The sequence below is a fragment of the Gopherus evgoodei genome, chromosome 8 (assembly GCF_007399415.2).
Source record: "Gopherus evgoodei ecotype Sinaloan lineage chromosome 8, rGopEvg1_v1.p, whole genome shotgun sequence".
In the NCBI taxonomy this organism is placed as follows: domain Eukaryota; kingdom Metazoa; phylum Chordata; order Testudines; family Testudinidae; genus Gopherus; species Gopherus evgoodei.
In genome coordinates, this window is record NC_044329.1 from 51393744 (window position 1) to 51405911 (window position 12168).

At 36.5% G+C, this 12168-nt stretch overlaps 2 protein-coding genes across 2 annotated transcripts in view; both read left to right on the forward strand.

The window, feature by feature from the left end:
- Positions 1 to 12168, forward strand: part of RABGAP1L (RAB GTPase activating protein 1 like) — a 570078-nt gene that overhangs the window by 179064 nt on the left and 378846 nt on the right.
- GPR52 (G protein-coupled receptor 52) lies at positions 3414 to 8300 on the forward strand. Its single transcript, XM_030571948.1, has one exon. The coding sequence runs from the start codon at positions 5003 to 5005 to the stop codon at positions 6086 to 6088; it is 1086 nt and encodes a 361-aa protein (XP_030427808.1). The 5' UTR covers positions 3414 to 5002; the 3' UTR covers positions 6089 to 8300.

The following is a 12168-nucleotide window of genomic DNA, read 5'->3' on the forward strand; positions in this document are numbered from 1 at the left end:
GTTTAAAAAAGAGACAACTAAGGGGGGATGTGATAGAGATCTATAAAATCATGAATGGTGTGGAGAAAATGAATAGGGAAGTGTTATTTACCCTGTCTTTTAACACAGGAACTAGGGGTCACCCAATGAAATTAATAGGAGGTTTAAAACAAACAAAAACATGTATTTTTTCACACAACACATAGTCAACCTGTGGAACTCGTTGCTGGGCAATGTTGTGAGGGCCAAAAGTATAACTGGGTTAAAAAAAGTATTAGATAATTTCATGAAGGACAGGTCCATCAATGGCTATTAACCAGTATTGCCAGGCATGCAATCCTATGCTCTGGGTGTTCGTAAACGTCTAACTACCAGAAGCTGGGACTGGACAACAGGGGACGGATCACTCATAATTGCTAAGGTTAAGATTTTGTTACAGTTATTTTTAGTAAAAGTCACAGACAGGGCACAGGCAATAAACAAAAATTTGAGGGAGCTTGTGCCCTGTCTGTGACTTTTACTAAAAATAACTGGGAGGAGGGCAATTGGGGGAAGAGGAAGGAATGAGAGCTGGAGCCCCATGTGTGGGGGACTGACAGCCTAAGCCCCTCCACCACAGTGGGGTGCACAGTGTAGCCGAAGCCACGGTGGGAGCAAAGATGGGGAAGGGGGCACACAGAGCTGCATCTCTGGCTTAGCTGTGGGGAGCTGGTAGGGGAGCATATGGATCTGGCCCCAGCTACAGCCACTGACAGCTGAAGCCAAATAAATCACAGAGGTCTGGTAAAGTCACAGAATCCATGACTTCCATGACCTCTATGATTAAACTGTATCCTTAATAATTGCCCTGTTCTGTTAATTCTCTCTGAAGCATCTGGCAACCAGCCATTGTCAGAATATTGAGCTAAATAGACCAGTGGTCGGTCTCAGTATGGCTGTTGTTGTTTAGAAATCAGTAAGTTTCAAAACTATTGTCATGTAAACTTTATTATTTTAAATTTACCTTTCTATGATTCCCTTAATGTTAGGTTTAACTGCTGCTAAATTTGAAGTGTCTGATTTTCAGTGTTTTAAAAGGTGGAGACAAGTCCTTCATTTTTAGCCTGGATCATGTGTGGAGTCCAGCAGAAGGAAGGGAGGAGTAGGGATGTCTCATCCACTTTTCCTCTCCCAAGCCTTCTCCTCACCCCATCACCGGCTGCAAGCAAGTGAGAAAAGAGAAGAGTCAAAAATCCTTTCCTTTGCTACCCTTGTGGTGCAGTTAGGTGTTACTCAGAGCTGAGCCTAAAGGCTCAATCTAGTTCTAAAGCATTTTGTTGAAGCAATTTACAATAGCAAGTGATTGGAATATCTTTCATATTGCACTAATGTACTGCTTTATATTTCTCTTAAGTCCCTCAACTGGAGGAATACATTAGCACAGCTATACCAGTGTATTTCATAGTTATGTTGCTTCAGTTCAATATGCAGTTCTGATTTCTAGAGATCTGTCATTCAGCCTTGAAAATTTGCTCCAGGCTGAATTTGCAATACAAGATGTTAACCCAGGAGCAACTGTTGCCAAATTTGGTCTGTGGTTTGATGTAGCAGAATTGCAAGACTTTGTAATTAGATACTTTATTCTGTTTTATTCACTCTCTAAAACAAAACCTGTGACAAATGTATTTTGCTGGCCTTTAGACAAAATTGTGCTGTGCTGCACTGGTGTATGGGTATTTTCTGAATATACTGAATGTTTCAATTTTGTGTTAAAAATGTGTCTAGTGTGAATGTAATTATTTTACTTTATACCCATTTTGTATCATAGAATGACAAAACACATATTTAATATCCATAATCAGAAGAGGAATAATATAATGAATATGTATTGGTATTACATAAATCAGTTAATGGAGTTTAAAAAATCTGTAGACTTTAACACTACAATGGTCTGTTACATTGTCTCAGACTGACCTACTGAAAGAAAATTGTTCTTATAAAAAAATTTTTAATAACTTGCTAAATATACAATTAGACATTTTGAATTATTTTAGGGACTTATTTTAATTTACCCCTTTAAAATCAATTGGTAACTCTCCTCATTTTTTTTTTACATTAAACTAAATCAAATAATTGGTTAATGTTAAATCACTTAAACATTTTAGAAGCAATAAATGTTAGATTCATTCTTAACAAATACTGTGGGAATAACTTTCTCAACATTGTCTTTAGGTATTGCAGTAGATAATGCTGTATACTCCATAAATATACTGTGCTGAGAAGTCTGCATATCTAGACATAATAGAGCAAATTAATTAGATAGTTTGAGCCTTAATTTTAAATGTCTTTGCATTTGGGTATTTATTTTTGATCTTAAACATAGCTTAAATGTATTTTTTATGATTTTGTAGTTACATTAACGTGTCTACATTTGTCTTTTTTAAATAATTCAGTAATTTGAATTGATAAGAGGGTAGAAGCTGATTTTAAACTTTTACAGATCAAAATAGAACAGCATGTTTTTGATTTTTAAAAGAATCAGTTTGACTTTATGAAGGTTAGCACTTATTTGTTTAATAATTAATAGGTCTTTCCTGCCAATAAGGATTAGATTACTGCTGATTTGCTTTAACTGGTGATTATTATAGTAATATTATGGTAGTTTCTATGTGGTATGCAAAGGTACATCTATGAATAATTTCATGTTTTGCTAATCTGCAGGATATAACCCTGTGGAAGTACTAGAAGGGAAGCCTCTTTCAGAAGTTTCCAAATATGATTAATATATTATAGGGAAATGGTCAGTTCCATTGTCTTAATTTGTCATTCTTATTTGCCTCTTGCTGTGTAAGCCTGCATTGTGCCTGGCAACTGTTACCTAGTGACAATTTCAGCTGCCTTAGCCATTGGCTGTGCTGTTGATTGAGGCAGAAGGACCGAGTCACCTTTCTGATAGTGAGTTCTTCTGCATCAGCTAAGGATAAAGAGGAGCAGCAGGCTCAGGTGCAAGCAATAATTTTGAGAGAGAATGTGAGGAATAGTGACAGCATCCTTGTAACTGCCTCACAGTAAATAGGACTTCTGTATCAAGCAGTTCACCATAGCAGCTCATAAGAATGAACATAGGTGAGAAACATTGGTTTATTGCTGTAGCAAGAGAATTTTTTTAAAAAGTAGTAATTTTGTAACAGATTAAATTACTTTTAGACAGAGAGAATGAACAACTGGCAAGTGTTTTGGGGATGTTATAAAATCAAAAAGAACCTTCTGTACAGCATGATGGTGCACCTTGGAAAATTAACTTCAAAAGAATGCTTTCTATCAAGCTACTGCATCAGAAGTGGAGAAAATGTTTCTTTTCTAGTGAATGAAATTCCTTCAGAAGGAGCAGTGAAGACTATCAAAAGCATCAGTGAGATGTTAGTACTTTTAAAGGGACATTAAACAAATGCTAATATAATATCTACATGACCTTGGAAATCTTTTTATTTGGATTGATTCGTTCTTGTCTGCCTCTTCCTAATCTCAGGAGTTCTAGGATTAAAGATATTTTAGTATTTCTGGGATTCTTTAAAAACAAGACTGTGTACATTTAGTAACCAAGCTAATGGTCCTTGCACTAATCAAGCAGTTACTCAAAAATGAATACAGAAGAGGCTTTCTTTAACGTATGGCTGCTCCACAACTGCAAATACAATTAACAGGTAATGTCCAGCTATTAGAAGATCTGGTTTTTAAAGCAGTGGTTTATCATGCTATTCGTCTAATAAAAACAGAAAGTCTGTGGCAGCCTAGAAGATGAAGCTGAATGACAGAATAATGGAGTAAACAATGGCAGTTTTTCTAGTCTTATCAGCATTTCATTAGCTTCACAGCAGAATGCAGATGGAAGTTTCTGTTCTTGTTGTATGGAGCTTGTGAAAGGATTCAGGTGTTGCTAGAGAGGTGAGAAATATCATGGATATACCCATGAACTTCACTGTACTGATCCACTGTAGCAGATATGGCATTATTTCTGAAGAAAATTATTTTTGATTATCACTGCTGAAATGAAATGCAAGATGGATTTATTTTGTCTGTGAGGACCTTGGATTGTGCTGCTGACATTGATAGTTGTAGTGGACTGTAACTGTTTAAAAGAGTTTTGAATACTGACTTAAAGCTCCAAAATTTTGTGCTTAAATTTTTCTGATTTTTAAGTGATTACACATGATCTTCCTCAGTGTACAGGTAAATGTATGTTTTCCTTCCTGGGAGTCAGAGGACAAACCTGGCTTTCCCCATACCCATCTCCCTCCAAATAAAATTCATTATTCATACACAAATTGTGGTGAGTCTATTGGAATTACCCTGGACAGAAATGTTTTCCTTACCTCTCTAATGAATAGAATATATGAAGCAAAGATCTCCTGAACAGAGCCAAAAGACACAGCTCAATACGGTGAACTTTTCCTTGGCTTTCCAGACATTTTGTAGTTTAATTATTTAAATTAACATAAAACATTTAATTCATTTCTAAAAAATTGCTGATTCATGAAACGTGTGTTGTATTGAGATATTTTCCTCTTTTTATTATTTGTATTTTTCTAGCTAATTCCAAAGAAACTGCCTTTCTCAGGAAAAAACAATCACAGAATTTCTTTTGAGGCAGTTGACTTTTTCCTGTCTCTCCTCCTCCCCTGCCTCTTTTTGTTTTTGTTTTTGTTTTTATTTTCATCTTCCACAAATACAGTAAAAAGAACCTGTTTTCTTTAGAAGTGCCTTGTGTTTGATAAAGATGGATCAAGAGCACTGGAGGAAACCCGTCAGTGGCCTTTTTTTCTTCTTTCTGGCTTTTTTTTTCTTTCCTCAAAGCTGAGGTGTGTCAGAGTGTTGCATTGATGCTGAAGAGGCATCAACAGCTATGAGACTGTAACCTCCCTGAGAGAGGCGCTGGCCATATCTACAAAAAGAGATCATGAGACTCTAAAGCAGAGTTTAGCTGATGTTGGGCAGGTCACCTACTCACCATAGCTCTAACTGCAGAGTTCCCTAATCCCAAACCATGAACCACTCCAGATGGACTGAATGGAGGACTCTGAACATGAGCAGTGGCATTGTGAATGTGTCTGAGCATCTCTCTTGTCCGCTAGGATTTGGCCACTACAATGCAGTGGACATCTGCATCCTTGAGACAATCATTATTGTTTTGCTAACATTTTTAATTATTGCTGGTAATTTAACTGTAATATTTGTCTTTCACTGTGCTCCACTTTTACATCATTATACCACCAGCTATTTTATTCAGACCATGGCCTATGCTGATCTTTTTGTTGGAGTTAGCTGCCTGGTTCCTACATTATCATTGCTTCACTACTCTACAGGTGTCCATGAGTCCTTGACTTGTCAGGTTTTTGGATATATCATCTCTGTGCTGAAGAGTGTCTCCATGGCATGTCTTGCTTGCATCAGTGTTGACCGCTATCTTGCTATTACAAAACCTCTCTCCTATAATCAACTGGTCACACCTTGTCGCTTGAGAATCTGTATCATCTTGATCTGGATATACTCTTGTCTGATCTTCTTACCTTCCTTTTTTGGTTGGGGAAAACCTGGTTACCATGGTGATATTTTTGAATGGTGTGCTATCTCCTGGCTCACCAATGCTTATTTTACTGGCTTTATTGTGTGCTTACTATATGCTCCAGCTGCTTTGGTAATCTGCTTCACGTATTTCCACATCTTCAAAATTTGCCGGCAGCACACCAAAGAGATAAATGACCGGAGAGCTCGTTTTCCTAGCCACGAAGTCGATGCTGCTGGAGAGACTGGGCACAGCCCTGACCGCCGCTATGCCATGGTTTTATTTCGGATAACCAGTGTGTTTTACATGCTTTGGCTCCCCTATATCATATACTTTCTGCTGGAGAGCTCTAGGGTGCTGGATAATCCAGCACTTTCCTTCTTAACAACATGGCTTGCTATAAGCAATAGTTTCTGCAACTGTGTGATATATAGCCTCTCCAACAGTGTTTTCAGACTGGGACTCCGGAGACTGTCAGAGACAATATGTTCATCTTGTCTATGTTTAAAAGACAAGGATGTACGGGACCCCAAACCTAGAAAACGGGCTAATTCCTGCTCCATTTAAAGAAAACTGGGACAACTAATGAAATGCAATCTGACATTGGGTTTGGATAGCATTTGATACATCTGGAAATTTGCCACAACAGAAATATTTACTTGAATAGCTCCTATGACATGAGATGTGGGTTTGGAAGTGATTCGTAATAAAGGAAAATGTTGCTATTAAAGGGCACTGAAAGGGTACGCAAATTATTTTGAATATGGATCTTGTGAAATTGTGTGGTGGTATGACAGAAATTTAACAGAAGATGGAAGAAATCAATATCTCATATCTTCCGCAGGGCATGACATAACAGGCACTTCAAAGCAGGCCCCCCTTAGGATAAATTAGTGACTTATTAATTTTTTTTCCTTGTAGAGAAATTGTCGTATGTGGCAAGATATACAGTAGTCTCTCGCATTAAAATAAATGTTTTTAAACACAGTGGGTGGCTCTTCATAAATAATATCAACAGAGGATGCATAATAAGTGTTGGAATTTAACAATCAGCTGCCCATAGACTTTGCTTGTGGTGTTTTGTACTATTTTCAGTTGTACAAATATCCTCTAAACCCCTTCTCCCCCATACAAATTAAAGAAATGGATGGGTACACTTTTTGGATAAAGTTTAAAGTTAGTTTTATTTTTTGCATTTCTGGTGCAGCTTCCACAAAGCCTGCTTCCCCGACCCCCCCATTGCCATTTTTTACATGCCGTGCACCCTGGGTTCCATTATTCAGAAGCGACTTAGTTAATGAAGGAGCCTGTCAGATAAACATAATTTCAAATAACTACTACTTCAGAAAATTCTGGCTATTTTTACTAGCTTGATAATTGCACTCACCATATTCTAGTAAGTTTTACAAACTTTGTTCTCTGGATCCTGCTGAATTAGCACACAGTATTGATGTGGTGTCCTTTAGGATGTACTAAAGCTTTTCCTTTAACGGTTACACAAATAATCCTAATGCAAATATGATAACCACACACAGCAATGTAACATCACTGCTCAGTGAATTTAAAAAAAATTTTTAATGGAAAATAACTTTTCTGTGGGGTCTGAATAGCTTACTGTTGTAGCTGCAAATCCTTTGTGTGAACCTAGCTTGCACATATTGTATTTTTTTAAAAAAGAAAATGTAAAGTATGTGGTCTGTACCTAATGTTTCATAGCATATGGAGTAGGTCAATTTTAAGTCTACAGGATTTAAAAAAAGAATTACTTGCTCTGAGAGAGACTTTTGTGCAGTTATTAAATAGATATTTATTAGAGGAGGAGGTGGAGAGACAATTTAGTATAAAATACAGATAAGAGCCTCTGTATTGCCTTTTGTATTGCCTTTCAGGTTCACCGCTTAAATAAAATACTTTGCAAGGGCACTACTTGTGTAATAAATTGCCTGGGGTTCAGATATAGTATGACAGGTAGTGGAATATTTTAATTATTATTTTTGACCCAAGGTGCAGATGGTGATTTGTTTTGTTTTATAAAAAGGCCTAACTTTTGCTCCTCTTAACAGCTGCGCTATAGTTCATTATTTTACCAAAATGCATATAATGAAATTGTGCCTATGACTTTTCATAACAGAAGTCAACCCTCTTTGCACACCAGTGATTAGACTACAGTAATCCCTTTAAAAATAAAAATGTACGCACTGTTTTATTGAGGTGGTTCTGAACCCCTGTACATTTTTAAAACTGTAAGAAAAGTAAGAAAAAATAAAAAGAATAAAGTAGTAGTATGTATATCAAAACCAGACTTGGATTTAGTTCCCTGATGTTATTCTCTGTTCTCCGAAAGTCCAAATGGGTGACAACTAAGGAATTTAGAATTTAAAAAAACCCAGCACTTTAATTTGTGTTTTTTTGCTTTTCCTACATCGTGTGTCTGTCATTGTTTCTAATATTGTGTATTGGTGAGGCAGGTTGAAGTGCCACTCAGAACTTTCCTCTAGTCTAGATAAGCTTATTTGGGGTTGATAATTACCCCAGATTAATACTCCAGATAAAATTTGAGAGGAATTCCTTGGTACCTTTGTCTTTACCCCATATATCTCATAGTTGTTTAAACAGATGAACCTATTCCTTCCCTTCTGAAGACAACGGGTGACATTTTAAAAAGTGCTTAAGTGGTTTAGTTCTATTTTTAAAAGAGTTTTAGGCATTTTCGTGCCTACGTCTCATTGAAAGAGAGTGAGATTTAGGCTCATAAATGTTCAGAGTGGGTAAAAATCTATTTAAAAGAACTCAAAATAAGAGTTTATTTAAATTATTTTTTTATTTTTAAAACCCTTTTTAAAATGGCTTATGTTAAGGCCTAAATTTACTATAATCTATTAAAATAATTTAAATAAATAAAAGAAAAATGCTGCTTTAATGAGCCCTCCTCAAATTTTAATGAGTTAATGAGTTCAGGTTTTGTTTATGATACAGAGAATCAGGTGGAAAATATCTCTAACTTTTGCAGTCAATTAAGCTTTATAAAGTCACAATACTGCATTCAGTATCTATATTATTTTTAATCTTTGCAATTGAGTGAATGCTAGTATTTACATTTAGTTTCAATTTCTGCTGAGCAGAAAATCTTTTGCCTTAATTACTTTGGTTTTCAGTTTATCTAGCCGATGAAGAGAAAATATTTTCTTCATTTGGACTAATTCATTCAAAACTGAGAAACCAACCTGGAGTTGAAAAAACAGGAAAGCCTGTTTTCTTCCAATTTATGAATTAAAAACCAGGTGTGAGAGAGAATTAGATCTATTAAGTCTAAAAGTTGAAGGACAAGGGGCTAGATTTTCAAAGGTATTTAGGTGCCTAAATATGCAGATAGGCTCCTAGTGGGATTTTGAAAAGTACCTAACTAGGTTAGATGCCTATTAGCACTGTTGGCCCCCAGATACCTTTTTTTTTTTTCCTGGTCACCATAGGCCAGATTTCTGACAATTCACTAACTACAATTTATACTTCCTTTGTTAAATACATCTGTTAGTCTTAAATGCAAAACCAGTTGATAAACTTATGTATTCAGCACATTGAAAGTAGTTTTATTTTATTGATAAACAATTTTTAAATGTTTTTCTTGTTCATTTTTAAATTAATTCCAATTGCCATCCAAATGTAAATCAACATAAATCTGGAGTAAAAAATGAATCTACTAAAAAATGCATCATTAACCATTTTCTAATAATAAGGAAATAATTAAGAATATGAATAAATGTATGTTAAACTATACAATTGTTTAAATAAGTGTGTATAAATACATGGTATTCTGTTAGCAAAAAGTACCACATTTAGTGTAAAGGCTATATTTATTTGCAAATCAATATGTTTTAATGGTTGTACCAACCAATGAGAACAAACCTTTCTTTAGGAAAATGACTAAAGTATAAATGCAAAGCAGGGTTAAAATCAATGATTTCTTGCTGATGTAAATAATGATTAAAATTGGTGATTTAAATCAATCCACCTTGTAAATGCCTGAATCATTTTTGAAAATGGGATTAAGATCCTTCTGAAAATTTTACTCAGTGGATATTTCATAGATATCCCCAACTGTTTTGTAGTGCATGGAATCAAGCTTTGGTCTTCACGCTGCAGCTAGTTTTGCTAAACTCTGCATGGTGATTCTTTCACCTTTTTGGGGAAGTGTAACCTGTTTATTGGCCTAAAACCAGTTTATGCCCACATACTCATAATTCAGCTTGTAGTTAAGGCTGCCTATGGAAGGGTAAAGTAGCAGTATGAAAGAAGCTAATTTTTTTAAGTTTAAGAAGGGGGAGAACTAGAGTATCTATCACCAAAGTCTCAAGTTATTAGTTTTGGTATGCATCACAGTGGTTCAAGTCTTAAAGGTGACTTGAAGAGGGTCTTTGCCTTTTTGTTCTTATTTACTGATAGTGTAGGATTAAGATAGTTCAAAAGGGTTTGGTTTCTAAAATAAATGAATGTTTTCCGGTTTTAACCTTCAAATATCAACCTTCCTTAGGGGACCCAAAGATGTGGTTTGGGAGATTTTACAGCACCTACTTCAAAGGAATTGAATAGATGTTGCTTGTTTGGTATTTGTGACATGATAAACAAGTCATATCTTGAGTCATCTGCAAAATTTGTTAAGTGAAACATGATAGACAAAACCTGAATGTATAATGGGATGTTGGACGGGATGGGATCTGAGTTACTGCAGAGAATTCTTTTCTGAGTGAGTCTGAGTGGCTGGTGAGTCTTGCCCACATGCTCAGGGGGTAGGTGATCGCCATATTTGGGGTCAGGAAGGAATTTTCCTCCAGGGCAGATTGGCAGAGGCCCTGGAGGTTTTTCGCCTTCCTCTGCAGCGTGGGGCACGGGTCACTTGCTGGTGGATTCTCTGCAGCTTGAGGTCTTCAAACCACAATTTGAAGACTTCAATAACTCGGACATAGGTTAGGGGTTTGTTACAGAAGTGGATGGGTAGGGTTCTGTGGCCTGCTTTGTGCAGGGGGTCGGACTAGATGATCACATTGGTCCCTTCTGATCCTAGAATCTATGAGTCTATAATGTAAATAAACAGGAAAAAATTATTTTCTGGCAGTTTGTTACAATATAAAAATGTAACAAAATCACAGATTAACCTCTTTTCCTTAGTAGGTTTCCTGTAATTGTGTGTGGTGATATTACGCAACTTAACAAACCTCTTAAATCACTACTTTAGTTCAAAATGCTTTCTGTTATTTTTAATGTCTTTTTGATTGTCTCTAAATCTATTTATTTGTTATGAGTCATTATAACCGAAAAAGTGCCTGATCCATGGGACAACTATATAAGGCCTGCAGGATTGATATAAAAAAAAGGTTTTTCTTCAGATTTACTACTGCTTTTTTAACTAGTTTGCCTACTGTTTACTATCATTTGAGTATGCAAAAATGTGTGCTAGCAATGTGACTCTTGCATTTGAGGCTTGGGTTTTTGATTATGATGCTTATCCAGCCCTTTATAATTATTTCCATGGGTGAGTAGCCTGCATGCTCTGTGAGCCTCTAGGGTATATCAGCTACAATAAAGCTGCTTTTATTCCAGAGAATTTCCTCTAGCTGATTTCATCTTTTTATGGCTGCTAGTCCTGATCCATTCTCAGAAGCAGACTTGGATCCCACCCAGCGTAAGTATTCTATATAAAACTAAAGGTAGGGAATGCCCTGAGCCTTGTCAGTATATCCTAGATATGCAGGAAATGGCAGCCAAGAAATAAAATAAAAAGGTCATTTAACTCTGTTCCCTGGCTTGTCCCACCTATGTCACCCATAGCAGCTTCATAACTCCATGCTCTTCAATTGGATACTCTTCCCTTTCATACTCTTCTCTGACCTTCCTGGTCAACCCAGTCAACGAGACCTACTGAAGTTTATGGAATCCAGAAAGCTGCATAACTTCTCATCTAAACAGGGCCATACGATCTAGATGTGCTATTGTTTTCTTGAGATTAGAATGAAATCTTTAAAAAAGAGAAAACATATTGAAGGTCTGCTTGTTTTCTTGAAGGACAGTTTCCAGTTATGCAATTGGAATTCCACTGCAGCAATGACATGGTGGGGAAAAGCAAATTACATATTGCATAGATATTAACTGGGAAAAGGTGTTTAATTGACCCTGTACATACTGATGACTAACTATGGGTATTTTTAAATAAGGTAATATGAGTTACCAGTTATTCAGCAAGTTACAGAAATGTCTTAAAGTTGAACAAATCTTTTACTTTTCAAAAATAATGTTAGGGCTTGTCTACACTGGCAATTAACAAAGCTGCAACTTTCTCGCTCAGGGGAGTAAAAAAAACACCCTCCTGAGCTCAGCAAGTTGCAGCGCTGTAAAGCGCCAGTGTAGACAGTGCCTGAGCACTGGGAGCTGTGCCCTTCGTTGAGGTGGGTTTTTTTGTTTTTTTTAAAGAGTGCTGCGACTGCCCAAGGCACGGCAGCGCTTTAGCATTGCCAGTGTAGACTAGCTCTTAGTTTAACAAATTTTTACTATAGCACCACAGGTGTGCATTATGGTTTACAGATCTAGGGACTAATTCACTTCCGCTAGCAGCGCCCTCACTGCAAGCCATCTTTGTGCAAATAGCAGTGGAGAGG

Bases quoted from the DNA above. Each gene is read 5' to 3' on its own strand.
- GPR52 (XM_030571948.1), top strand. From the start codon at position 5,003: ATGAACCACTCCAGATGGACTGAATGGAGGACTCTGAACATGAGCAGT.